We start from the raw sequence: 27,897 nt of genomic DNA on the forward strand, positions 1-27,897 counted from the left end.
TGCCGTCCTTGGCCAGCTCTCCCGCTATCTCTCTCTGAATGACCTTCTTGATCCAAATCAGTCAGGTTTCAAGACTAGTCATTCAACTGAGACTGCTCTTCTCTGTATCACGGAGGCGCTCCGCACTGCTAAAGCTAACTCTCTCTCCTCTGCTCTCATCCTTCTAGACCTATCGGCTGCCTTCGATACTGTGAACCATCAGATCCTCCTCTCCACCCTCTCCGAGTTGGGCATCTCCGGCGCGGCCCACGCTTGGATTGCGTCCTACCTGACAGGTCGCTCCTACCAGGTGGCGTGGCGAGAATCTGTCTCCTCACCACGCGCTCTCACCACTGGTGTCCCCCAGGGCTCTGTTCTAGGCCCTCTCCTATTCTCGCTATACACCAAGTCACTTGGCTCTGTCATAACCTCACATGGTCTCTCCTATCATTGCTATGCAGACGACACACAATTAATCTTCTCCTTTCCCCCTTCTGATGACCAGGTGGCGAATCGCATCTCTGCATGTCTGGCAGACATATCAGTGTGGATGACGGATCACCACCTCAAGCTGAACCTCGGCAAGACGGAGCTGCTCTTCCTCCCGGGAAGGACTGCCCGTTCCATGATCTCGCCATCACGGTTGACAACTCCATTGTGTCCTCCTCCCAGAGCGCTAAGAACCTTGGCGTGATCCTGGACAACACCCTGTCGTTCTCAACTAACATCAAGGCGGTGGCCCGTTCCTGTAGGTTCATGCTCTACAACATCCGCAGAGTACGACCCTGCCTCACACAGGAAGCGGCGCAGGTCCTAATCCAGGCACTTGTCATCTCCCGTCTGGATTACTGCAACTCGCTGTTGGCTGGGCTCCCTGCCTGTGCCATTAAACCCCTACAACTCATCCAGAACGCCGCAGCCCGTCTGGTGTTCAACCTTCCCAAGTTCTCTCACGTCACCCCGCTCCTCCGCTCTCTCCACTGGCTTCCAGTTGAAGCTCGCATCCGCTACAAGACCATGGTGCTTGCCTACGGAGCTGTGAGGGGAACGGCACCTCAGTACCTCCAGGCTCTGATCAGGCCCTACACCCAAACAAGGGCACTGCGTTCATCCACCTCTGGCCTGCTCGCCTCCCTACCACTGAGGAAGTACAGTTCCCGCTCAACCCAGTCAAAACTGTTCGCTGCTCTGGCCCCCCAATGGTGGAACAAACTCCCTCACGACGCCAGGACAGCGGAGTCAATCACCACCTTCCGGAGACACCTGAAACCCCACCTCTTTAAGGAATACCTAGGATAGGATAAGTAATCCTTCTCACCCCCCCCCCCTTTAAGATTTAGATGCACTATTGTAAAGTGACTGTTCTACTGGATGTCATAAGGTGAATGCACCAATTTGTAAGTCGCTCTGGATAAGAGCGTCTGCTAAATGACTTAAATGTAAATGTAAACAAGCACAGCGTATATTTGAATAAACATGCAATAAGTACACAAGCCTTTACTCAAATTGAAAAATGACTCCAGTCTAAGATTTAAGAACAAAGATGGTAAGGCATTGACAGAGATATATACATGTACAACTCCACTCCTGTTAATAATGCCCAAACACACACCTGTGCCTGGGTTATAGACATCCTTCTCGTTGACAAAGATCTTGTTGAAGACTATGGTTCCAGCCCTGGCCTGAGGGCGGGTCAGAGCTGCTGAGAAGGACAGACGAGGAACGTGGGCATCTGATCCAGCTGGACCTGGTATCAGGGGAGAGAGGTGTGTTTACTGGTATCGGGGAGAGAGGTGTGTTTACTGGTATCAGGGGGAGAGAGGTGTGTTTACTGGTATCAGGGGAGAGAGGTGTGTTTACTGGTATCAGGGGAGAGAGGTGTGTTTACTGGTATCAGGGGAGAGAGGTGTGTTTACTGGTATCAGGGGAGAGAGGTGTGTTTACTGGTATCAGGGGAGAGAGGTGTGTTTACTGGTATCAGGGGAGAGAGGTGTGTTTACTGGTATCAGGGGAGAGAGGTGTGTTTACTGGTATCAGGGGAGAGAGGTGTGTTTACTGGTATCAGGCGAGAGAGGTGTGTTTACTGGTATCAGGGGAGAGAGGTGTGTTTACTGGTATCAGGGGAGAGAGGTGTGTTTACTGGTATCAGGGGAGAGAGGTGTGTTTACTGGTATCAGGGGAGAGAGGTGTGTTTACTGGTATCAGGGGAGAGAGGTGTGTTTACTGGTATCGGGGAGAGAGGTGTGTTTACTGGTATCGGGGAGAGAGGTGTGTTTACTGGTATCAGGGGAGAGAGGTGTGTTTACTGGTATCAGGGGAGAGAGGTGTGTTTACTGGTATCAGGGGAGAGAGGTGTGTTTACTGGTATCAGGGGAGAGAGGTGTGTTTACTGGTATCAGGGGAGAGAGGTGTGTTTACTGGTATCAGGGGAGAGAGGTGTGTTTACTGGTATCAGGGGAGAGAGGTGTGTTTACTGGTATCAGGGAGAGAGGTGTGTTTACTGGTATCAGGGGAGAGAGGTGTGTTTACTGGTATCAGGGGAGAGAGGTGTGTTTACTGGTATCAGGGAGAGAGGTGTGTTTACTGGTATCGGGGAGAGAGGTGTGTTTACTGGTATCAGGGGAGAGAGGTGTGTTTAGAAATGTAGATGTAGATGTATATAGATGTACATGTATATAGATGTACATGTAGATAGATATATGTATATAGATATAGATAGATGTAGATAGTTAGATGTAGATGTATATGGATATAGATAGATGTAGATGTATATAGATATATATAGTTAGATGTATATAGATGTAGAGAGATAGATGTAGATGTTTGTAGATGTATATAGATATAGATAGATGTAGATAGTTAGATGTATATGTATGTAGATAGATAGATGCAGATGTAGATAGATAGATGTATGTAGATGTAGATAGATATAGATGTAGATGTATGTAGATAGATAGATGTAGATGTATATAGATGTAGATAGATGTAGATGTATATAGGTAGATGTATATAGATGTATATAGATGTAGATGTATATAGATGTAGATGTAGATAGGTAGATGTAGATGTAGATAGATGTAGATGCATATAGATGTAGATGTATATAGATGTAGATGTAGATAGGTAGATGTAGATGTAGATAGATGTAGATGTAGATGCATATAGATGTAGATGTATATAGATGTAGATGTATATAGATGTAAATAGATATAGATGTAGATGTATATAGATGTAGATGTATATAGATGTAGAAGTAGATGTATGTAGATAGATAGATATAGATGTAGATAGATGTAGATGTATATAGATGTAGATGTAGATAGATATAGATGTAGATGTATATAGATGTAGATGTATATAGATGTAGATAGATAGATGTAGATGTATATAGATGTAGAAGTAGATGTATGTAGATGTAGATAGATATATGTAGATGTATATAGATGTAGATAGATAGATGTAGATGAATGTAGATGTAGATAGATAGATGTAGATGTATATAAATGTATATAGATGTAGATGTATATAGATGTAGATAGATGTAGATAGATGTAGATAGATAGATGTAGATGTATATTGATGTATATAGATGTATATAGATGTAGATACAGTACATACAGAAACTACAGTACACACAGTACATATAGTACAGTACATACAGCACAGTACAGTATAGTACATACAGTACATACAGTACATACAACACAGTACATACAGTACAGTACATACAGCACATACAGTACAGTACATACAGTACATACAGTACAGTATAGTACATACAGTACAGTATAGTACATACAGTACAGTATATACAGCACAGTACATACAGTACAGTATAGTACATACAGTACATACAGTACATACAACACAGTACATACAGTACAGTACATACAGCACATACAGTACAGTACATACAGTACATACAGTACAGTATAGTACATACAGTACAGTATAGTACATACAGTACAGTATATACAGCACAGTACATACAGTACAGTATAGTACATACAGTACATACAGTACATACAGCACAGTACATACAGCACATACAGTACAGTACATACAGTACATACAGTACAGTATAGTACATACAGTACAGTACATACAGCACAGTATAGTACATACAGCACAGCACATACAGTACAGTACATACAGCACAGTACATACAGTACAGTATAGTACATGCAGTACATATAGTACAGTACATACAGCACAGTACATACAGTATAGTAAACACAGTATAGTACATCCAGTATAGTGAATACAGTACAGTACATACAGTACAGTATAGTATATACAGTACAGCACATACAGTACAGTATAGTACATCCAGTATAGTAAATACAGTACAGTACATAAAGTATAGTACATACAGTATAGTACATCCAGTATAGTAAATACAGTACAGTACATACAGTACAGTACATACAGTATAGTACATCCAGTATAGAAAACACAGTACAGTACATACAGTACAGTACATACAGTATAGTACATCCAGTATAGAAAACACAGTACAGTACATACAGTACAGTACATACAGTATAGTACAGAGTATAAACATGAAACGCTAACGAACATAAATGGTGTAATTCAGGATTGGTGTGGGATTCAACTGAGGGCAGATGAGAGAATATTCACTCAGATCAATGTTAACATTATTAATGAATAGTTAGACATTATAACATACCTTCTTCACCTCTCAGACCTGGGATGAAAGATGAAAAGAAAAATATTCAATAACACAACACTGCTTTAGGGCTCTATACAATCCGCATGGCAGAAAGTTCAGCTCTACTGTGTGAATGAAATTTAGCGGCAAACCCTCCTGCTTTAGTGAAGACTGCATTCATGGTAAAGGCTGTATATTCTGGCTCAATACGCTGCGATACAGATTGAATAGAGATCACTTTAGTTCATTTCAGAATTAAATTAATCGTAATGTCATGGTTATCAAACCTTGATTTGAGAGAAAATAAAACCCTGCACTCTGTACTTGTCAGTATCACAAGTGTTTACTGAGACCTCGCAGCCTTCCCCAAAGCTTCTGTATCACTTTGTGATGATCCAATGTGTGTTTTTGTTTTACCTGGAGGTCCCAGGGGCCCCTCTTTGCCAGGTTTGCCTTGGGGCCCTTCTCTTCCTTGGGGTCCCTTTGGCCCGGGGAGTCCAGAGTAGCCCCTCTCTCCTCTCGGACCGGGCAGACCAGGGGAACCTTACACATGGAAGAAAGGGTGGACAGCTGACGCAAGCACACACATTTTCTCTTCGAAAATGTACCTTATTTCTAGTTTTGTTTTGTGATATTTGAATACAAAATAAGTATTTGCAAACAGCCCTGTACAGCCTTGATATTCAATACAACCATCAAGAAATCATTCCAGAAAACAGAACAGCTAGAAGATAGAAGCACTCGGTACTAAGTTATGAGTCTACTTTAGTGAGATAAACCACATGCTTAGAAAACTATTGAGCAAGACACACCACTGACCCACCACAGACCACCACAGACCACCACAGACCACCACCGACATACCACAGACCACCACAGACACACCACAGACCCACCACAGACCACCACGGTCCACCACGGACCACCACAGACACACCACAGACCACCACGGTCCACCACAGACCACCACAGACCACCACGGTCCACCACAGACCACCACAGACACACCACAGACCACCACAGACCACCACAGACCACCACCGACATACCACAGACCACCACGGTCCACCACGGACCACCACAGACCCACCACAGACCACCACGGTCCACCACAGACCACCACAGACCACCACAGACCACCACCGACATACCACAGACCACCACAGACACAGCACAGACACACCACAGACCCACCACAGACCACCACAGACACACCACGGACCACCACAGACACACCACAGTCCAGGGTCCAAGGACAAGATAATCTCTCTGCTCCAAATAGTCTAGTCAGCAAGATCCACACCAGAGCAGAAAGTTGAGGAGGACAGTTAAAAACTACCAGACACATAATGGGTTTATTTCTGGTCCGTCCCGTTCGTCCTGACCTCGACCATCAACCTCCCTAATGATATCTCTTAACTTCTGCATTCTTGAAATGGGGCTTGGGCATTCTCATACGTACAATATATATACAAAAAAAGCATGTGGACACAACCTTTAAATTAGTGAATTCTATTTCAGCCACACCCACTGCTGACAGGTGTATAAAATCGAGCACACAGCCATGTAATCTCCATAGACAAACATTGGCATTAGAATGGCCTTACCGAAGAGCTTGATGACATTCAACATGGCACCGTCATAGGACGCCACCTTTCCAACAAGTCAGTCCATCGAATTTCTGCCCTGTTAGAGCTGCCCCGGTCAACTGTAAGTGCTGTTATTGTCAAGTGGAAAAATCTAGGAGCAACAACGGCTGAGCCGCAAAGTGGTAGGCCACACAAGCTCACAGAACAGGACCACCAAGTGCTGAAGCACGTAGCTTGTAAAAATCGTCTGTCCTTTGTTGCAACACTGATTACCGAGTTCCAAACTGCCTTTGGAAGCAACGTCAACACAAGAACTGTTCGTCAGGAGCTTCATGAAATGGGTTTCCGTGGCCGAGCAGCCGCACACAAGCCTAAGATCACCATAGACAATGCCAAGCGTCGGCTGGAGTGGTGTAAAGCTTGTCGCTATTGGACTCTAGAGCAGTGGAAACACGTTCTCTGGAGTGATGAATCACGCTTTACCATCTGGCAGTCCGACGGATGAATCTGGGTTTGGCAGATGCCAGGAGAACGCTACCTGCCAGAATGCATAGTACCAACTGTAAAGTTTGGTGGAGGAGGAATGATGGTCTGGGGCTGTTTTTCATGTATGGGGCTAGGCCCCTTAGTCCCAGTGAAGGGAAATCTTAACACTACAGCATACAATGACATTCTAGACGATTCTGTGCTTCTAACTTTATGGAAACAGTTTGGTGAAGGCTCTTTCCTTGTTTCAGTTTGACAATGCCCCCATGCACAAAGCGAGGTCCATACAGAAATGGTTTGTCGAGATAAGCATGGAAGAATGTGACTGGCCTGCACAGAGCTCTGACCTCAAACCCATCGAAAACCTTGGGATGAATTGGAACGTTGACTGTGAGCCAGGCCTAATCGCCCAACATCAGTGCCCGACCTCACTAATGCTCTTGTGGCTGAATGGAAGCAAGTCCCCGCAGCAATGTTCCAACATCTAGTGGAAAGCCTTCCCAGAAGAGTGGAGGCTGTTATAGCAGCAATGTTTCAACATCTAGTGGAAAGCCTTCCCAGAAGAGTGGAGGCTGTTATAGCAGCAATGTTCCAACATCTAGTGGAAAGCCTTCCCAGAAGAGTGGATGCTGTAATAGCAGCAATGTTCCTACATCTAGTAGAAAGCCTTCCCAGAAGAGTGGAGGCTGTTATAGCAGCAACGTTCCAACATCTAGTGGAAAAACTTCCCAGAAGAGTGGATGCTGTTATAGCAGCAAAGGGGGGGACCAACTCCTTATTAATGCTCATGATTTTGGAATGAGATGTTTGGCGATACTTTTAATCATGTAGTGTATCTCAGACGTGCACTGAACTTCACCCTTAAAGTCCAAATCAACTGAAATAGTATATAGGATGCACTTTATTGTCCCTGAGGAGAAAATTGTCATCAACTCAATGACTTGGCTAGTTACTAAAAGGTCATTTCGCCCAACAATTTGGCACATTGCACTTCACCTCCCTTTAGTACACTCACCAACAAAGTCCTGTTGTTTAAAGCTGTGGAACTCCTCGAGGACGTTGAGGACAGAGGTGTTGAGTCTGTTGATGTCAGAGTGAACGTCTGGAAGCTGGACGTGCTGGATGTTGTCGATGGACTCGTCGTGGAAGATGACCGTAGAGTTGAGCGTGTTGACACAGTTCCACAGCCCTGACACCTGTCTGTTCAGCCCCTCCTTGATAATAATAATACAAAATTATTATACTCAACATCAGCCTTTCAAGAATTTCAAGGACAAAACACATGTAAAAAAAAAAAAAAGATTTTAAAAAGTTCCTTAAAAAGAGAGTGGTTAAGGGTGCTGTACTACAGCGCCAGCAGTGCCACCAGAGACTCTGGGTTCGCGCCCAGGCTCTGTCGTAACCGGCCGCGACCGGGAGGTCCGTGGGGCGACGCACAATTGGCCTAGCGTCGTCCAGGTTAGGGAGGGTTTGGCCGGTAGGGATATCCTTGTGTCATCGCGCACCAGCGCCTCCTGTGGCGGGCCGGGCGCAGTGTACGCTAACCAAGGTTGCCAGGTGCACTGTGTTTCCTCCGACACATTGGTGCGGCTGGCTTCCGGGTTGGATGCGCCCTGTGTTAAGAAGCAGTACGGCTGGTTGGGTTGTGTATCGGAGGACGCATGACTTTCAACCTTCGTCTCTCCCGAGCCCGTACGGGAGTTGTACCGATGAGACAAGATAGTAGCTACTAAAAACAATTGGAGAAAAAGGGGTAAAATAAAAAAAAAAGGTTGACTACCTTGATCTTGGCCAGGCTGTTGGAGACACCATCCAGCCGGCCACAGACGTCCTCCATCTTGGAAAGCCTCTTGTCCAGCCCGTCCCCGGAGCGCCAACACTCCCCAATCTCCGTCACATATTTAGTGGTGATGGTCTTTATCTCACGACCCAGGTCAGTGAAGCGCCCCCTGGTGTCCTCGACGTGCTCGTCCAGCTCTGTCTGCACCTGGTCCAACTTGGGGAAGGAGAGGTTGACAATTGACTCATTACAATACAATACACAACTGTGAAATATAACTGTGCAATATAAAATGGATTTGCAGTATACAGGAACCATGTACAGTGCATTCGGAAAGTATTCAGACCACTTGACTTTTTTTCCCCCACATTTTGTTACGTTGCAGCCTTATTCTAAAAGGGATGAATTTCTACACACAATACCACATCATGACAAAGCAAAAACAGTTTTTTCGATTTTTTTTGCAATAAAAAACAATATATAAATATGACATTTATATAAGTATTCAGACCCTTTACTCGGTACTTTGTTGAAGCACCTTTGGCAGTGATTACAGCCTCTAGTCTTCTTGGGTACGAAGCTACAAGCTTGGCACACCTGTATTTGGGGAGTTTCTCCCATTCTTCTCTGCAGATCCTCTCAAGCTCTGTCAGGTTGGAAGGGGAGTGTTGCTGCACAGCTATTTTCAGGTCTCTCCAGAGATGTTTGAGCGGGTTCAAGTCTGGGCTCTAGTTGGGCCACTCAAGGACATTCAGAGACTTGTCCCGAAGCCATTCCTGCACTGTCGTGACTGTGTGCTTCGGGATATCGGGTTCCTTGTCACCTCCCTGACCAAGACCCTTCTCCCCCGATTGCTCAGTTTGGCCGGGCAGCTAGCAATCATTCTGATTGGCTGGGCCTGGCTCCCCAGTGGGTGGGCCTGACTCCCCAGTGGGTGGGCCTGGCTCCCCAGTGGGTGAACCTGGCTTCCAAGTGGGTGGGCCTGACTCCCTCCCAGGCCCACCCATGGCTACGCCCCTGCCCAGTCATGTGAAATCCATAGAATAGGGCCTAATGAATTTATTTCAAATGACTGATTTCCTCACATTAACTGTAACACTGTTCTTGGGGACCTTCAACACTGCAGACATTTTTTCGTACCCTTCCCCAGATCTGTGCTTCAACACAATCCAGTCTCAGAGCTCTACGGACAATTCCTTCGACCTCATGGTTTTGTTTTTTGCTCTGACACGCACTATCAACTGTGGGACCTTTTAAATAGACAGGTGTGTGCCTTTCCAAATCATGTCCAATCAATTGAATTTACCACAGGTGGACTCCAGGATGCACCTGAGCTAAATGTCGAGGCTCAAAGCAAAGGGTCTGAATATAAGGTTTCTTTAAAAAAAAAGATTTAATACATTTGTAAAAATGTATAAAAAACCTGTTCTTGCTTTGTCTTTTATTGTGTATAGTGTGTAGATTGAGGATTGGGAAGAAGAAAACAATGGGGAAGGGGTCTGAACACTTTCTGAATGCACATGTGGATCTACTAAATCTATGGGGGGTGTATGTCATGACTGTATATCTGATGCAACACACTGGCCACACCACCTCATTTCAACATGGACATTTGGGTAATATTTGGTAGAGACGTTGATGAATCAACTTTTTATTCGTCCACTCAAAAAGACAGCCAGAAGATTGTTGAATTCCGGACGTGTTATCACTGTGCTTTCAACCATCTAGAAGCACGACCAAATTCCAATGGTTTAGGTTGTCATATAAGGGCTCTATTTTAACAAACCTAATGTAGTGGTCAATCTAAGGGCTCTATTTTAACAAACCTAACATAGTGGTCAGTCTAAGGGCTCTATTTTAACAAACCTAATGTAGTGGTCAATCTAAGGGTTCTATTTTAACAAACCTAACGTAGTGGTCAGTCTAAGGGCTCTATTTTAACAAACCTAACGTAGTGGTCAGTCTAAGGGCTCTATTTTAACAAACCTAACGTAGTGGTCAGTCTAAGGGATCTAATAATTTAAAAACCTAACGTAGTGGTCAGTCTAAGGGCTCTATTTTAACAAACCTAACGTAGTGGTCAGTCTAAGGGCTCTATTTTAACAAACCTAACGTAGTGGTCAGTCTAAGGGCTCTATGTAACAAACCTAATGTAGTGGTCAATCTAAGGGCTCTATTTTAACAAACCTAACGTAGTGGTCAGTCTAAGGGCTCTATTTTAACAAACCTAACGTAGTGGTCAGTCTAAGGGCTCTATTTTAACAAACCTAACGTAGTGGTCAGTCTAAGGGCTCTATTTTAACAAACCTAACGTAGTGGTCAGTCTAAGGGCTCTATTTTAACAAACCTAACGTAGTGGTCAGTCTAAGGGATCTAATAATTTAACAAACCTAACACAGTGGGAAATCTAAGCGCTGGCAGTAGCACTGTAGGCCCCTGTTTGTGTCAGAAATATTTCTGCTATATTCACAGCTGTATGAGTGCAATAGCTGGTGGTAGTCCACATGGGCAGAGATAATAATCATGTAAATATTTTGTCCCGTGTTTTATGAGTTGGAATAAAAGATCCCAGAAATGTTCCAAACCCACAAAAAGCTTTTTTCTCTCCAATTTTGTGCACAAATGTAGTTTACATCCCTGTTAGTGATCATTTCTCCTTTGCCAAGATAATCCATTCCACCTGGCAGGTGTGGGACATCAAGAAACGGATTAAACTGCATGATCATTACACACGTGCACCTTGTGCTGTGGACATTAGGACATTAAAATGCTCTTTACCTGACTTGCTTTTCAAAGATGGCTAGAAATGTACACGTTTTGTGCGCTTGTTGGAAGCAACCAATCCCACATTATTAACTAGAAATTACCTATAAACAAAATGTGCACAGGTGGCTACATGCAGCTCTCGCTTTGATGACAAAACAAGCGCATTTACTCACCACCGCTCATGCTGTAAACACAGTCCAGTTCAAAGTGAACGGCACAGATCCATATATGGCCATGGCTATTTGCATATAGGCCTACAGCAGCTCTGATTGGTTATGGCACACCTACTGGCCTGAGTCGTGCATGTCAATGCAATAGACTCCTACTCCAATACAAAATAAACACCAGTCAGGAGGATCCAGACAGCCCAAGAGGTATGCTGAGCTACGCAGAAAAATAGACATATATTTTACCTAGAAATAAGCATAATGATTATGGCTCTAGACTGCAGGAAACCGCTATTTTCAGGTGTTTGAATTATTATTATTATTTTTATTCAACTTCCGGACAGGGGGCCAAGCACCCCTCCCAGACCACCCCCCAGCCATTCTCACCTACTTTGTGCACCCTCAGATGTTTTGGGGTAAATGACACCCCTGGTTGAGATTACATTAAAAGTCCATGGCGCAAGTGATCAATGCTGTTTGAGATTCTACTCAGATTATAACAGCAATTGTGAAAATCTCCACAGACCTGCGACCCTTTGCACGCTTTCTTCAACATGCAAGCTACAACCAGCTATATTTTACCCCGAGTCTCTCTCTAGTTGAGTCTCTCTCTAGTTGAGTCTCTCGCTAATTGAGTCTCTCTCTCTAGTTGAGTCTCTCTCTCTAGTTGAGTCTCTCTCTAATTGAGTCTCTCTCGTTGAGTCTCTCTCTAGTTGAGTCTCTCTCTAGTTGAGTCTCTCTCTAGTTGAGTCTCTCTCTAGTTGTCTCTCTCTAGTTGAGTCTCTCTCTCTAGTTGAGTCTCTCTCTAATTGAGTCTCTCTCTAGTTGAGTCTCTCTCTCTAGTTGAGTCTCTCTCTAATTGAGTCTCTCTCTAATTGAGTCTCTCTCTAGTTGAGTCTCTCTCTCTAGTTGAGTCTCTCTCTCTAGTTGAGTCTCTTTCTCCAGTTGAGTCTCTCTCTAATTGAGTCTCTCTCTAGTTGAGTCTCTCTCTAATTGAGTCTCTCTCTAGTTGAGTCTCTCTCTCTAGTTGAGTCTCTCTCTCCAGTTGAGTCTCTCTCTAATTGAGTCTCTCTATAGTTGAGTCTCTCTCTCTAGTTGAGTCTCTCTCTCTAGTTGAGTCTCTCTCTCTCTAATTGAGTCTCTCTCTCTAGGTGAGTCTCTCTCTCTAGTTGAGTCTCTCTCTAATTGAGTCTCTCTCTAGTTGAGTCTCTCTCTAGTTGAGTCTCTCTCTCTAGTTGAGTCTCTCTCTCTAGTTGAGTCTCTCTCTCTAGTTGAGTCTCTCTCTAATTGAGTCTCTCTCTAGTTGAGTCTCTCTCTAATTGAGTCTCTCTCTAGTTGAGTCTCTCTCTCTAATTGAGTCTCTCTCTCTAGTTGACTCTCTCGCTAATTGAGTCTCTCTCTCTAGTTGAGTCTCTCTCTCTAGTTGAGTCTCTCTCTCTAGTTGAGTCTCTCTCCAGTTGAGTCTCTCTCTAATTGAGTCTCTCTCTAATTGAGTCTCTCTCTCTAGTTGAGTCTCTCTCTAATTGAGTCTCTCTCTAGTTGAGTCTCTCTCTCTAGTTGAGTCTCTCTCTGGAGTTGAGTCTCTCTCCAGTTGAGTCTCTCTCTAATTGAGTCTCTCTCTAATTGAGTCTCTCTCTCTAGTTGAGTCTCTCTAATTGAGTCTTTCTCTAGTTGAGTCTCTCTCTCTAGTTGAGTCTCTCTCTCTAGTTGAGTCTCTCTCTAGTTGAGTCTCTCTCTAGTTGAGTCTCTCTCTCTAGTTGAGTCTCTCTCTCTAGTTGAGTCTCTCTCTAGTTGAGTCTCTCTCTAATTGAGTCTCTCTATAGTTGAGTCTCTCTCTAGTTGAGTCTCTCTCTAATTGAGTCTCTCTATAGTTGAGTCTCTCTCTAGTTGAGTCTCTCTCTAGTTGAGTCTCTCTCTAGTTGAGTCTCTCTCTAGTTGAGTCTCTCTCTAATTGAGTCTCTCTCTAGTTGAGTCTCTCTAGTTGAGTCTCTCTCTAGTTGAGTCTCTCTCTAATTGAGTCTCTCTATAGTTGAGTCTCTCTCTAGTTGAGTCTCTCTCTCTAGTTGAGTCTCTCTCTAGTTGAGTCTCTCTCTAGTTGAGTCTCTCTCTAATTGAGTCTCTCTATAGTTGAGTCTCTCTCTAGTTGAGTCTCTCTCTAGTTGAGTCTCTCTCTAATTGAGTCTCTCTATAGTTGAGTCTCTCTCTAGTTGAGTCTCTCTATAGTTGAGTCTCTCTCTCTAGTTGAGTCTCTCTCTAGTTGAGTCTCTCTCTCTAGTTGTCTCTCTCTAGTTGAGTCTCTCTCTCTAGTTGAGTCTCTCTCTCTAATTGAGTCTCTCTCTAATTGAGTCTCTCTTTAGTTGAGTCTCTCTCTCCAGTTGAGTCTCTCTCTAATTGAGTCTCTCTCTAGTTGAGTCTCTAATTGAGTCTCTCTATAGTTGAGTCTCTCTCTAGTTGAGTCTCTCTCTAGTTGAGTCTCTCTCTAGTTGAGTCTCTCTCTCTAGTTGAGTCTCTCTCTCTAGTTGAGTCTCTCTCTAGTTGAGTCTCTCTCTCTAATTGAGTCTCTCTCTAATTGAGTCTCTCTCTCTAATTGAGTCTCTCTCTAGTTGAGTCTCTCTCTAATTGAGTCTCTCTACAGTTGAGTCTCTCTCTAGTTGAGTCTCTCTCTCTAGTTGAGTCTCTCTCTCTAATTGAGTCTCTCTATAGTTGAGTCTCTCTCCAGTTGAGTCTCTCTCTAATTGAGTCTCTCTATAGTTGAGTCTCTCTCTAGTTGAGTCTCTCTATAGTTGAGTCTCTCTCTCTAGTTGAGTCTCTCTATAGTTGAGTCTCTCTCTAATTGAGTCTCTCTCTAATTGAGTCTCTCTATAGTTGAGTCTCTCTCTAGTTGAGTCTCTCTCTCTAATTGAGTCTCTCTATAGTTGAGTCTCTCTCTAGTTGAGTCTCTCTCTAGTTGAGTCTCTCTCTCTAGTTGAGTCTCTCTCTCTAATTGAGTCTCTCTATAGTTGAGTCTCTCTCCAGTTGAGTCTCTCTCTAATTGAGTCTCTCTATAGTTGAGTCTCTCTCTAGTTGAGTCTCTCTATAGTTGAGTCTCTCTCTCTAGTTGAGTCTCTCTATAGTTGAGTCTCTCTCTAATTGAGTCTCTCTCTAATTGAGTCTCTCTATAGTTGAGTCTCTCTCTCTAGTTGAGTCTCTCTCTAGTTGAGTCTCTCTCTAATTGAGTCTCTCCCTAGTTGAGTCTCTCTCTAGTTGAGTCTCTCTCTCTAGTTGAGTCTCTCTCTAATTGAGTCTCTCTCTAATTGAGTCTCTCTCTAATTGAGTCTCTCTATAGTTGAGTCTCTCTCTAGTTGAGTCTCTCTCTAGTTGAGTCTCTCTCTCTAATTGAGTATCTCTATAGTTGAGTCTCTCTCTAGTTGAGTCTCTCTCTAGTTGAGTCTCTCTCTAGTTGAGTCTCTCTCTAATTGAGTCTCTCTATAGTTGAGTCTCTCTCTAGTTGAGTCTCTCTCTAGTTGAGTCTCTCTCTCTAGTTGAGTCTCTCTCTAATTGAGTCTCTCTATAGTTGAGTCTCTCTCTAGTTGAGTCTCTCTCTAGTTGAGTCTCTCTCTCTAATTGAGTCTCTCTATAGTTGAGTCTCTCTCTAGTTGAGTCTATCTCTAGTTGAGTCTCTCTCTAGTTGAGTCTCTCTCTAGTTGAGTCTCTCTCTAGTTGAGTCTCTCTCTAGTTGAGTCTCTCTCTCTAGTTGTCTCTCTCTAGTTGAGTCTCTCTCTCTAGTTGAGTCTCTCTCTAATTGAGTCTCTCTCTAGTTGAGTCTCTCTCTCTAGTTGAGTCTCTCTCTAGTTGAGTCTCTCTCTAGTTGAGTCTCTCTCTAGTTGAGTCTCTCTCTCTAGTTGAGTCTCTCTCTAGTTGAGTCTCTCTCTAGTTGAGTCTCTCTCTAGTTGAGTCTCTCTCTAGTTGAGTCTCTCTCTAGTTGAGTCTCTCTCTAGTTGAGTCTCTCTCTAATTGAGTCTCTCTCTAGTTGAGTCTCTCTCTAGTTGAGTCTCTCTCTAGTTGAGTCTCTCTCTAATTGAGTCTCTCCCTAGTTGAGTCTCTCTCTAGTTGAGTCTCTCTCTCTAGTTGAGTCTCTCTCTAATTGAGTCTCTCTCTAATTGAGTCTCTCTCTAATTGAGTCTCTCTATAGTTGAGTCTCTCTCTAGTTGAGTCTCTCTCTCTAGTTGAGTCTCTCTCTCTCTAATTGAGTATCTCTATAGTTGAGTCTCTCTCTAGTTGAGTCTCTCTCTAGTTGAGTCTCTCTCTAGTTGAGTCTCTCTCTAATTGAGTCTCTCTATAGTTGAGTCTCTCTCTAGTTGAGTCTCTCTCTCTAGTTGAGTCTCTCTCTAGTTGAGTCTCTCTCTAGTTGAGTCTCTCTCTAGTTGAGTCTCTCGCTAATTGAGTCTCTCTCTCTTGTTGAGTCTCTCTCTCTAATTGAGTCTCTCTCGTTGAGTCTCTCTCTAGTTGAGTCTCTCTCTAGTTGAGTCTCTCTCTAGTTGAGTCTCTCTCTCTAGTTGAGTCTCTCTCTAATTGAGTCTCTCTCTAGTTGAGTCTCTCTCTCTCATTGAGTCTCTCTAGTTGAGTCTCTCTCTAATTGAGTCTCTCTATAGTTGAGTCTCTCTCTAGTTGAGTCTCTCTCTAATTGAGTCTCTCTCTAGTTGAGTCTCTCTCTAGTTGAGTCTCTCTCTAGTTGAGTCTCTCTCTAGTTGAGTCTCTCTCTAATTGAGTCTATCTCTAGTTGAGTCTCTCTCTAGTTGAGTCTCTCTCTAGTTGAGTCTCTCTCTAATTGAGTCTCTCTATAGTTGAGTCTCTCTCTAGTTGAGTTTCTCTCTAGTTGAGTCTCTCTCTAGTTGAGTCTCTCTCTAGTTGAGTCTCTCTCTAATTGAGTCTCTCTATAGTTGAGTCTCTCTAGTTGAGTCTCTCTCTAGTTGAGTCTCTCTCTAATTGAGTCTCTCTCTAATTGAGTCTCTCTATAGTTGAGTCTCTCTAGTTGAGTCTCTCTATAGTTGAGTCTCTCTCTCTAGTTGAGTCTCTCTAGTTGAGTCTCTCTCTCTAGTTGTCTCTCTCTAGTTGAGTCTCTCTCTCTAATTGAGTCTCTCTCTAATTGAGTCTCTCTTTAGTTGAGTCTCTCTCTCCAGTTGAGTCTCTCTCTAATTGAGTCTCTCTCTAGTTGAGTCTCTCTCTAATTGAGTCTCTCTATAGTTGAGTCTCTCTCTAGTTGAGTCTCTCTAGTTGAGTCTCTCTCTAGTTGAGTCTCTCTCTAGTTGAGTCTCTCTCTAGTTGAGTCTCTCTAGTTGAGTCTCTCTCTAATTGAGTCTCTCTCTAATTGAGTCTCTCTCTAATTGAGTCTCTCTCTAGTTGAGTCTCTCTCTAATTGAGTCTCTCTACAGTTGAGTCTCTCTCTAGTTGAGTCTCTCTAGTTGAGTCTCTCTCTAATTGAGTCTCTCTATAGTTGAGTCTCTCTCCAGTTGAGTCTCTCTCTAATTGAGTCTCTATAGTTGAGTCTCTCTCTAGTTGAGTCTCTCTATAGTTGAGTCTCTCTCTCTAGTTGAGTCTCTCTATAGTTGAGTCTCTCTCTAATTGAGTCTCTCTCTAATTGAGTCTCTCTATAGTTGAGTCTCTCTCTAGTTGAGTCTCACTCTCTAATTGAGTCTCTCTATAGTTGAGTCTCTCTCTAGTTGAGTCTCTCTCTAGTTGAGTCTCTCTCTCTAGTTGAGTCTCTCTCTAATTGAGTCTCTCTATAGTTGAGTCTCTCTCCAGTTGAGTCTCTCTCTAATTGAGTCTCTCTATAGTTGAGTCTCTCTCTAGTTGAGTCTCTCTATAGTTGAGTCTCTCTCTCTAGTTGAGTCTCTCTATAGTTGAGTCTCTCTCTAATTGAGTCTCTCTCTAATTGAGTCTCTCTATAGTTGAGTCTCTCTCTAGTTGAGTCTCTCTCTAGTTGAGTCTCTCTCTAATTGAGTCTCTCCCTAGTTGAGTCTCTCTCTAGTTGAGTCTCTCTCTAGTTGAGTCTCTCTCTAATTGAGTCTCTCTCTAATTGAGTCTCTCTCTAATTGAGTCTCTCTATAGTTGAGTCTCTCTCTAGTTGAGTCTCTCTCTAGTTGAGTCTCTCTCTCTAATTGAGTATCTCTATAGTTGAGTCTCTCTCTAGTTGAGTCTCTCTCTAGTTGAGTCTCTCTCTAGTTGAGTCTCTCTCTAATTGAGTCTCTCTATAGTTGAGTCTCTCTCTAGTTGAGTCTCTCTCTAGTTGAGTCTCTCTCTAGTTGAGTCTCTCTCTAATTGAGTCTCTCTATAGTTGAGTCTCTCTCTAGTTGAGTCTCTCTCTCTAGTTGAGTCTCTCTCTCTAATTGAGTCTCTCTATAGTTGAGTCTCTCTCTAGTTGAGTCTATCTCTAGTTGAGTCTCTCTCTAGTTGAGTCTCTCTCTAATTGAGTCTCTCTCTAGTTGAGTCTCTCTCTAGTTGAGTCTCTCTCTCTAGTTGAGTCTCTCTCTAATTGAGTCTCTCTCTCTAGTTGAGTCTCTCTCTAATTGAGTCTCTCTCTAGTTGAGTCTCTCTCTCTAGTTGAGTCTCTCTCTAATTGAGTCTCTCTATAGTTGAGTCTCTCTCTAGTTGAGTCTCTCTCTCTAGTTGAGTCTCTCTCTAATTGAGTCTCTCTCTAGTTGAGTCTCTCTCTAGTTGAGTCTCTCTCTAGTTGAGTCTCTCTCTAATTGAGTCTCTCTCTAGTTGAGTCTCTCTCTAGTTGAGTCTCTCTCTAGTTGAGTCTCTCTCTAGTTGAGTCTCTCTCTAATTGAGTCTCTCTCTAATTGAGTCTCTCTCTAATTGAGTCTCTCTATAGTTGAGTCTCTCTCTAGTTGAGTCTCTCTCTCTAGTTGAGTCTCTCTCTAATTGAGTATCTCTATAGTTGAGTCTCTCTCTAGTTGAGTCTCTCTCTAGTTGAGTCTCTCTCTAGTTGAGTCTCTCTCTAATTGAGTCTCTCTATAGTTGAGTCTCTCTCTAGTTGAGTCTCTCTCTCTAGTTGAGTCTCTCTCTAGTTGAGTCTCTCTCTAATTGAGTCTCTCTATAGTTGAGTCTCTCTCTAGTTGAGTCTCTCTCTCTAGTTGAGTCTCTCTCTCTAGTTGAGTCTCTCTCTAATTGAGTCTCTCTATAGTTGAGTCTCTCTCTAGTTGAGTCTCTCTCTAGTTGAGTCTCTCTCTCTAATTGAGTCTCTCTATAGTTGAGTCTCTCTCTAGTTGAGTCTATCTCTAGTTGAGTCTCTCTCTAGTTGAGTCTCTCTCTAATTGAGTCTCTCTCTAGTTGAGTCTCTCTCTAGTTGAGTCTCTCTCTCTAGTTGAGTCTCTCTCTAATTGAGTCTCTCTCTAGTTGAGTCTCTCTCTAATTGAGTCTCTCTCTAGTTGAGTCTCTCTCTCTCTAGTTGAGTCTCTCTCTAATTGAGTCTCTCTATAGTTGAGTCTCTCTCTAGTTGAGTCTCTCTCTAGTTGAGTCTCTCTCTAATTGAGTCTCTCTCTAGTTGAGTCTCTCTCTCTAGTTGAGTCTCTCTCTAGTTGAGTCTCTCTCTAGTTGAGTCTCTCTCTAGTTGAGTCTCTCTCTCTAGTTGAGTCTCTCTCTAGTTGAGTCTCTCTCTAATTGAGTCTCTCCCTAGTTGAGTCTCTCTCTAGTTGAGTCTCTCTCTCTAGTTGAGTCTCTCTCTAATTGAGTCTCTCTCTAATTGAGTCTCTCTATAGTTGAGTCTCTCTCTAGTTGAGTCTCTCTCTCTAGTTGAGTCTCTCTCTAATTGAGTATCTCTATAGTTGAGTCTCTCTCTAGTTGAGTCTCTCTCTAGTTGAGTCTCTCTCTAGTTGAATCTCTCTCTAATTGAGTCTCTCTATAGTTGAGTCTCTCTCTAGTTGAGTCTCTCTCTAGTTGAGTCTCTCTCTCTAGTTGAGTCTCTCTCTAATTGAGTCTCTCTATAGTTGAGTCTCTCTCTAGTTGAGTCTCTCTCTCTAGTTGAGTCTCTCTCTCTAATTGAGTCTCTCTATAGTTGAGTCTCTCTCTAGTTGAGTCTATCTCTAGTTGAGTCTCTCTCTAGTTGAGTCTCTCTCTAATTGAGTCTCTCTCTAATTGAGTCTCTCTCTAGTTGAGTCTCTCTCTAGTTGAGTCTCTCTCTCTAGTTGAGTCTCTCTCTAATTGAGTCTCTCTCTCTAGTTGAGTCTCTCTCTAATTGAGTGTCTCTCTAGTTGAGTCTCTCTCTCTAGTTGAGTCTCTCTCTAATTGAGTCTCTCTATAGTTGAGTCTCTCTCTCTAGTTGAGTCTCTCTCTAGTTGAGTCTCTCTCTAATTGAGTCTCTCTCTAGTTGAGTCTCTCTCTCTAGTTGAGTCTCTCTCTAGTTGAGTCTCTCTCTAATTGAGTCTCTCTCTCTAGTTGAGTCTCTCTCTAGTTGAGTCTCTCTCTAGTTGAGTCTCTCTCTCTAGTTGAGTCTCTCTCTAATTGAGTCTCTCTCTAGTTGAGTCTCTCTCTCTCATTGAGTCTCTCTAGTTGAGTCTCTCTCTAGTTGAGTCTCTCTCTCTAGTTGAGTCTCTCTCTCTCTAGTTGAGTCTCTCTCTCTAGTTGAGTCTCTCTCTAATTGAGTCTCTCTATAGTCATGGCTTTAAAACGTTTTTACATCAAAGTATCGATTTTGCTGTGAGTTCAAGGCTTCTTTTGACGCGGTGATATAGATCCATCTGATTGGCCAGCGGTACGCCAATAGCAGTACAATACAGTACCACCAACAGCACACAAAAAAAAGAGTGTGTTTTTTTTTTAGACATTTTGGGGGATCGACTGGTTGGTTACCACTGCCCAGTGGCCTATATGCATTGTCTATTTGTAGTTGAACCCTAGGTTGAATTAGAACAATTGCTGTTGATGACTTTGCTATTTTTTTTTATATTATACAGTATGGTACATTTCATTTGCTTTGTTAAACCTACCCTTTGGAATGACTTTTGATAGCAACTGTAAAACTATTTAGCTAATAAGAGATCTCGCAATAATCATTCGCACGATAGCACATTGGTAGCAGTCAGTGACAAATATCAATCCTAAGAAAGGCAGGGCTTGGTTAAAGGCTGGGCTTGGTTAAAGGCTGGGCTTGGTTAAAGGCAGGGCTTGGTTAAAGGCTGGGCTTGGTTAAAGGCTGGGCTTGGTTAAAGGCTGGGCTTGGTTAAAGGCTGGGCTTGGTTAAAGGCTGGGCTTGGTTAAAGGCTGGGCTTGGTTAAAGGCTGGGCTTGGTTAAAGGCTGGGCTTGGTTAAAGTCTGGGCTTGGTTAAAGGCTGGGCTTGGTTAAAGGCTGGGCTTGGTTAGAGGCTGGGCTTGGTTAAAGGCTGGGCTTGGTTAAAGGCTGGGCTTGGTTAAAGGCTGGGCTTGGTTAAAGGCTGGGCTTGGTTAAAGGCTGGGCTTGGTTAAAGGCTGGGCTTGGTTAAAGGCAGGGCTTGGTTAAAGGCTGGGCTTGGTTAAAGGCAGGGCTTGGTTAAAGGCTGGGCTTGGTTAAAGGCTGGGCTTGGTTAAAGGCTGGGCTTGGTTAAAGGCAGGGCTTGGTTAAAGGCTGGGCTTGGTTAAAGGCTGGGCTTGGTTAAAGGCAGGGCTTGGTTAAAGGCAGGGCTTGGTTAAAGGCTGGGCTTGGTTAAAGGCTGGGCTTGGTTAAAGGCTGGGCTTGGTTAAAGGCTGGGCTTGGTTAAAGGCTGGGCTTGGTTAAAGGCTGGGCTTGGTTAAAGGCTGGGCTTGGTTAAAACCCTGGAAGGGAGACCAAAGACCAGCTGTAGATAGATCAACTCTCCAGTAATGATGTGCTGTAGATAGATCAACTCTCCAGGCATGAGGTGCTGTAGATAGATCAACTCTCCAGTAGGAGGTGCTGTAGATAGATCAACTCTCCAGTAATGAGGTGCTGTAGATAGATCAACTCTCCAGGAATGAGGTGCTGTAGATAGATCAACTCTCCAGTAGGAGGTGCTGTAGACAGATCAACTCTCCAGTAATGATGTGCTGTAGATAGATCAACTCTCCAGTAGGAGGTGCTGTAGATAGATCAACTCTCCAGTAGGAGGTGCTGTAGACAGATCAACTCTCTAGTAGGAGGTGCTGTAGATAGATCAACTCTCCAGTAATGATGTGCTGTAGACAGATCAACTCTCCAGTAGGAGGTGCTGTAGACAGATCAACTCTCTAGTAGGAGGTGCTGTAGATAGATCAACTCTCCAGTAATGATGTGCTGTAGACAGATCAACTCTCCAGTAGGAGGTGCTGTAGACAGATCAACTCTCCAGTAGGAGGTGCTGTAATGTAGATAGATCAACTCTCCAGTAGGAGGTGCTGTAGATACATCAACTCTCCAGTAGGAGGTGCTGCCCAGCATATAGTTCAAAATTGGTTACCATGATGACCTAAATCCTGTGGTTGAAATTTCAGCCTCTATACAACAGTTGATTACGTAGATTCCACATCACAATACTTTGACATATTACGTTGAAACAACTTTGAAACAACTTTGAAACATGTTGAAACAATGTTAAAATGTATTGAAACAACGTTGATTCAAACAGTTTCTGCCCAGTGGGAATTGTCTGTCTGCAAACAATGAAAACGCAGTACACTTTCTGTTAAAAACAGACAATAAAAGTATATCTAACCTCAGACATGATGTTATCCTTGGTAGAGTCCAGGTCTGTGATGGTGTTGCCATGCCTCTGGACTGTATGACCGAGCCCCCTCACAGAGTCATTCAGGGTAGTAAACCTGTACAACAGTGGTGGGTTATACTGATGATATAACATCTAATATCAAATTAGATCATCTTGTCTGTTTTATCCGAGGGGATTCGTCCCAAATGGGACCCTAGTTAATTTATAGTGCACTACTTTATAGCTCAGAGAGCCCAAAAGTAGTGCACTACATAGGGAATAATAGTGCCATTTGGAACGCAGAGGGAAGATTTTACCTGATGGTGAACTTGGATAGTTCCCCCTGGATGGATTTCAGGTCCGCCCCCAACCGTCCGTGGAGGGTCGTATGTCCGTCCAGGTTTTTCTTTAGGTCCGTCAGGCCGGTCTTACAGTTCCCTGTACACTCCTCCACTTCCTCCTTCAGCCTCCCCACTTCCTCCTTTTAGATAACAAACATACACAGCTATATATTCACACATGACAGATACAACTACAGATGAGTAAACATTAACATATAGTCATCAAAACGACTTTTCATTCATGTCATTTACCTGCAGGTTGGAGCACAGCTGGGAACAAGAAGAGTCTTCAGAGTCAAACCTGTTGAGAGCAAGATGGCGGCTGTTACTGTGGTGAAAGACACTATGCCCATTTTACTTTGCTATTCAATAACTACACACACAAAACAAATAATCAAACCTGTTGCGCAGGTTGGTCAGTTCCGCTTGGCACCTCCCGATGGCGCTGTTGGTGCTGTTGGTGAACGACTGCAGGTCTCGTTCTACTGTGCTACAGATGGAGCAGTCGTCCACGCTCCGCCCCAGCGTCTCCACATCCGTGACTATCTGATTGAAGCGTTCGCTGTCCTCCCCCGTCAATCCTTTGATCTTCTTAACGTCGTTGCTGAGCTCCACCACTCTGTCTATTATAGAGTCGCCAGTCAGCGATAGGTCCTTGAGTCTGGTATCAAACTTCTGGATGTCCTCCTTGTTGGCCACTACTGTCCACTCCAGGGTCTTGACCATGTCTTCTGTCTTACCGCCCTTCCCGTTGGGGCCGCAGGTCTCGGAGCACGTGTCCACTGTCCTCGACAGTTTGGTGTCGATAAAGTTTGTTGTGTTCTCTAGTTGACCCAGTCGTCGGCTGTGGTCAGTAACCGTGTCCGTCAGGACTGTGAGGTCCAGCTCCACCTTGAAGATATAGAGGAATAGTAGGTAGGTAGTCTACATGACACCCCCTGGACAGGACACCCCCTGGACAGGACACTAGTCTATCTCCTGTTTCTGTAGTGAGACAGCTTGATGTACCAGGACACCCCCTGGACAGGACACTAGTCTATCTCCTGTTGCTGTAGTGAGAGGAAGCTTGATGTACCAGTGCAACCCCTGGACAGGACACTAGTCTATCTCCTGTTTCTGTAGTGAGACAGCTTGATGTACCAGGACACCCCTGGACAGGACACTAGTCTGGCTCCTGTTTCTGTAGAGAGTCAGCTTGATGTACCAGTACACCCTGGACAGGACACTAGTCTATCTCCTGTTTCTGTAGTGAGACAGCTTGATGTACCAGGACACCCCCTGGACAGGACACTAGTCTGGCTCCTGTTTCTGTAGAGAGTCAGCTTGATGTACCAGTACACCCCTGGACAGGACACTAGTCTATCTCCTGTTTCTGTAGTGAGACAGCTTGATGTACCAGGACACCCCCTGGACAGGACACTAGTCTATCTCCTGTTGCTGTAGTGAGAGGAAGCTTGATGTACCAGTGCAACCCCTGGACAGGACACTAGTCTATCTCCTGTTTCTGTAGTGAGACAGCTTGATGTACCAGGGCACCACCTGGACAGGACACTAGTCTATCTCCTGTTTCTGTAGTGAGACAGCTTGATGTACCAATGCAACCCCTGGACAGGACACTAGTCTATCTCCTGTTTCTGTAGAGAGACAGCTTGATGTACAGGACACCACCTGGACAGGACACTAGTCTATCTCCTGTTTCTGTAGTGAGACAGCTTGATGTACCAATGCAACCCCTGGACAGGACACTAGTCTATCTCCTGTTTCTGTAGAGAGACAGCTTGATGTACCAAGGCCACCACCTGGACAGGACACTAGTCTATCTCCTGTTTCTGTAGAGAGACAGCTTGATGTACCAATGCAACCCCTGGACAGGACACTAGTCTATCTCCTGTTTCTGTAGAGAGACAGCTTGATGTACCAGTACACCCCCTGGACAGGACACTAGTCTGTCGCAGGGCCTTAACCCAATCCAACATGTGTTTTTAATGAGGGCCTGTACACTGCGCTGCAACAGAGAAAAGTATGATTACCTTGCCTATCCTGTAGCCGTGGTCATCCATGTGGCTGAGGACTATGTTACGGATGGTGGTGACCTCTCTCTGCAGGTTGTCCTTCATGTTGTTTCCTGTGTTGGTGAACTTCTGCTCTGTCTTCCTCACCGTGTTGTTCAGCCTCCTCTCCACCTCCCTCAGTCTACTGTTCAACTTCTCCTCCGTCACCTTCGTCCTCCCTCCTTTCTCACCTCCTCCTCCGCCTTCACCCGACCCACCACCCAGCTCCTTGTCCAGGCGCTCTTTGATGACATCATAGCCCTGTGCTGTGGCGTTAAACTTGCCCTCCGTGGTGGTCAGCCTCCTGTCCAGCTCTGTGACGGTGTTGCAGCAGCCCTGTACACGTTCCATCTCCCTCCTGGTGACCTCCATGTTGTGGCGATAGTGTTGCTCCATGGAACTCAGCAACTTCTCCAGAGCACTAATTCAAATCGAATCCAATTTTATTTGGTCACATACACACGTGGTTAGCAGATGTTAATGGTCACATGGTTAGCAGATGTTATTGGTCACATGGTTAGCAGATGTTATTGGTCACATACACACGTGGTTAGCAGATGTTATTGGTCACATACACACGTGGTTAGTAGATGTTATTGGTCACATACACACATGGTTAGCAGATGTTAATGGTCACATACACACGTGGTTAGTAGATGTTATTGGTCACATACACACATGGTTAGCAGATGTTAATGGTCACATACACACATGGTTAGTAGATGTTATTGGTCACATGGTTAGCAGATGTTATTGGTCACATGGTTAGCAGATGTTAATGGTCACATACACACATGGTTAGTAGATGTTATTGGTCACATGGTTAGTAGATGTTAATGGTCACATATATACATGGTTAGCAGATGTTATTGGTCACATGGTTAGTAGATGTTAATGGTCACATACACACGTGGTTAGCAGATGTTAATGGTCACATACACATGGTTAGCAGATGTTAATGGTCACATGGTTAGCAGATGTCAATGGTCACATACACACATGGTTAGTAGATGTTATTGGTCACATGGTTAGTAGATGTTAATGGTCACATATATACATGGTTAGCAGATGTTATTGGTCACATGGTTAGTAGATGTTAATGGTCACATGGTTAGCAGATGTCAATGGTCACATACACACATGGTTAGTAGATGTTATTGGTCACATGGTTAGTAGATGTTAATGGTCACATATATACATGGTTAGCAGATGTTATTGGTCACATGGTTAGTAGATGTTAATGGTCACATGGTTAGCAGATGTTAATGGTCACATGGTTAGTAGATGTTAATGGTCACATACACACGTGGTTAGCAGATGTTAATGGTCACATACACATGGTTAGCAGATGTTAATGGTCACATACACACGTGGTTAGCAGATGTTAATGGTCACATACACATGGTTAGCAGATGTTATTGGTCACATACACACGTGGTTAGCAGATGTTAATGGTCACATACACATGGTTAGCAGATGTTAATGGTCACATACACATGGTTAGCAGATGTTAATGGTCACATACACATGGTTAGCAGATGTTATTGGTCACATACACATGGTTAGTAGATGTTAATGGTCACATACACATGGTTAGCAGATGTTATTGGTCACATACACACATGGTTAGCAGATGTTAATGCGAGTGTAGCGAAATGCTTGTGCTTCTAGTTCCGACAATGCAGTAGTAAGCAACGAGTAATCTAACCTAACTATTTCACAACAGCTACCTTATAGACACAAGTGTAAAGGAATGAAAGAATATGTACATAAAGATATATTTAATTTTCCCTTTATTTACCTAGGCATGTCAGTTAAGAACAAATTCTTATTTTCAATGACGGCCTGGGAACAGTGGGTTAACTGCCTGTTCAGGGACAGAACGACAGATTTGTACCTTGTCAGCTCGGGGGTTTGAACTTGCAACCTTCCGGTTACTAGTCCAACGCTCTAACCACTAGGCTACCCTGCTGCCTCTACACTCTAACCACTAGGCTACCTGCCGCCTCTACACTCTAACCACTAGGCTACCCTGCTGCCTCTACACTCTAACCACTAGGCTACCTGCCGCCTCTACACTCTAACCACTAGGCTACCTGCCCCTCTACACTCTAACCACTAGGCTACCTGCCGCCTCTACACTCTAACCACTAGGCTACGCTGCCCCCTCTACACTCTAACCACTAGGCTACCCTGCTACCTCTACACTCTAACCACTAGGCTACCCTGCTACCTCTACACTCTAACCACTAGGCTACCTGCCGCCTCTACACTCTAACCACTAGGCTACCCTGCTACCTCTACACTCTAACCACTAGGCTACCCTGCCGCCTCTACACTCTAACCACTAGGCTACCTGCCGCCTCTACACTCTAACCACTAGGCTACGCTGCCCCCTCTACACTCTAACCACTAGGCTACCCTGCTACCTCTACACTCTAACCACAAGGCTATCCTGCCGCCTCTACACTCTAACCACTAGGCTACGCTGCCCCCTCTACACTCTAACCACTAGGCTACCCTGCTACCTCTACACTCTAACCACTAGGCTACCTGCCACCTCTACACTCTAACCACTAGGCTACCCTGCTACCTCTACACTCTAACCACTAGGCTACCTGCCACCTCTACACTCTAACCACTAGGCTACCTGCCGCCTCTACACTCTAACCACTAGGCTACCCTGCCACCTCTACACTCTAACCACTAGGCCACCCTGCCGCCTCTACACTCTAACCACTAGGCTACGCTGCCCCCTCTACACTCTAACCACTAGGCTACCCTGCTACCTCTACACTCTAACCACTAGGCTACCCTGCTGCCTCTACACTCTAACCACTAGGCTACCTGCCACCTCTACACTCTAACCACTAGGCTACCTGCCGCCTCTACACTCTAACCACTAGGCTACCCTGCCACCTCTACACTCTAACCACTAGGCCACCCTGCCGCCTCTACACTCTAACCACTAGGCTACCCTGCTACCTCTACACTCTAACCACTAGGCTACCTGCCGCCTCTACACTCTAACCACTAGGCTACGCTGCCCCCTCTACACTCTAACCACTAGGCTACCCTGCTACCTCTACACTCTAACCACTAGGCTACCCTGCTACCTCTACACTCTAACCACTAGGCTACCTGCCGCCTCTACACTCTAACCACTAGGCTACCCTGCTACCTCTACACTCTAACCACTAGGCTACCCTGCCGCCTCTACACTCTAACCACTAGGCTACCTGCCGCCTCTACACTCTAACCACTAGGCTACGCTGCCCCTCTACACTCTAACCACTAGGCTACCCTGCTACCTCTACACTCTAACCACTAGGCTATCCTGCCGCCTCTACACTCTAACCACTAGGCTACGCTGCCCCCTCTACACTCTAACCACTAGGCTACCCTGCTACC

The 27,897-nt window shown here is 44.4% G+C and overlaps 1 protein-coding gene across 1 annotated transcript in view; it reads right to left on the reverse strand.

Moving 5' to 3' along the window:
* emilin1a (elastin microfibril interfacer 1a) overlaps positions 1-27,897 on the reverse strand; it is a 72,541-nt gene that overhangs the window by 4,853 nt on the left and 39,791 nt on the right. Inside the window, exons 7-16 of the mRNA XM_052471483.1 lie at positions 24,466-24,907; positions 22,836-23,326; positions 22,688-22,736; positions 22,412-22,575; positions 22,104-22,209; positions 8,507-8,722; positions 7,742-7,940; positions 5,069-5,194; positions 4,670-4,687; positions 1,592-1,726 (exon numbers count right to left, since the gene is read on the reverse strand). Of these exons, the coding sequence (XP_052327443.1) occupies positions 1,592-1,726; positions 4,670-4,687; positions 5,069-5,194; positions 7,742-7,940; positions 8,507-8,722; positions 22,104-22,209; positions 22,412-22,575; positions 22,688-22,736; positions 22,836-23,326; positions 24,466-24,907 (1,946 nt within the window). The remainder of the gene's footprint in view (positions 1-1,591; positions 1,727-4,669; positions 4,688-5,068; positions 5,195-7,741; positions 7,941-8,506; positions 8,723-22,103; positions 22,210-22,411; positions 22,576-22,687; positions 22,737-22,835; positions 23,327-24,465; positions 24,908-27,897) is intronic.

This window comes from Oncorhynchus keta, chromosome 19 (assembly GCF_023373465.1).
Source record: "Oncorhynchus keta strain PuntledgeMale-10-30-2019 chromosome 19, Oket_V2, whole genome shotgun sequence".
Classification (NCBI taxonomy): Eukaryota; Metazoa; Chordata; class Actinopteri; order Salmoniformes; family Salmonidae; genus Oncorhynchus; species Oncorhynchus keta.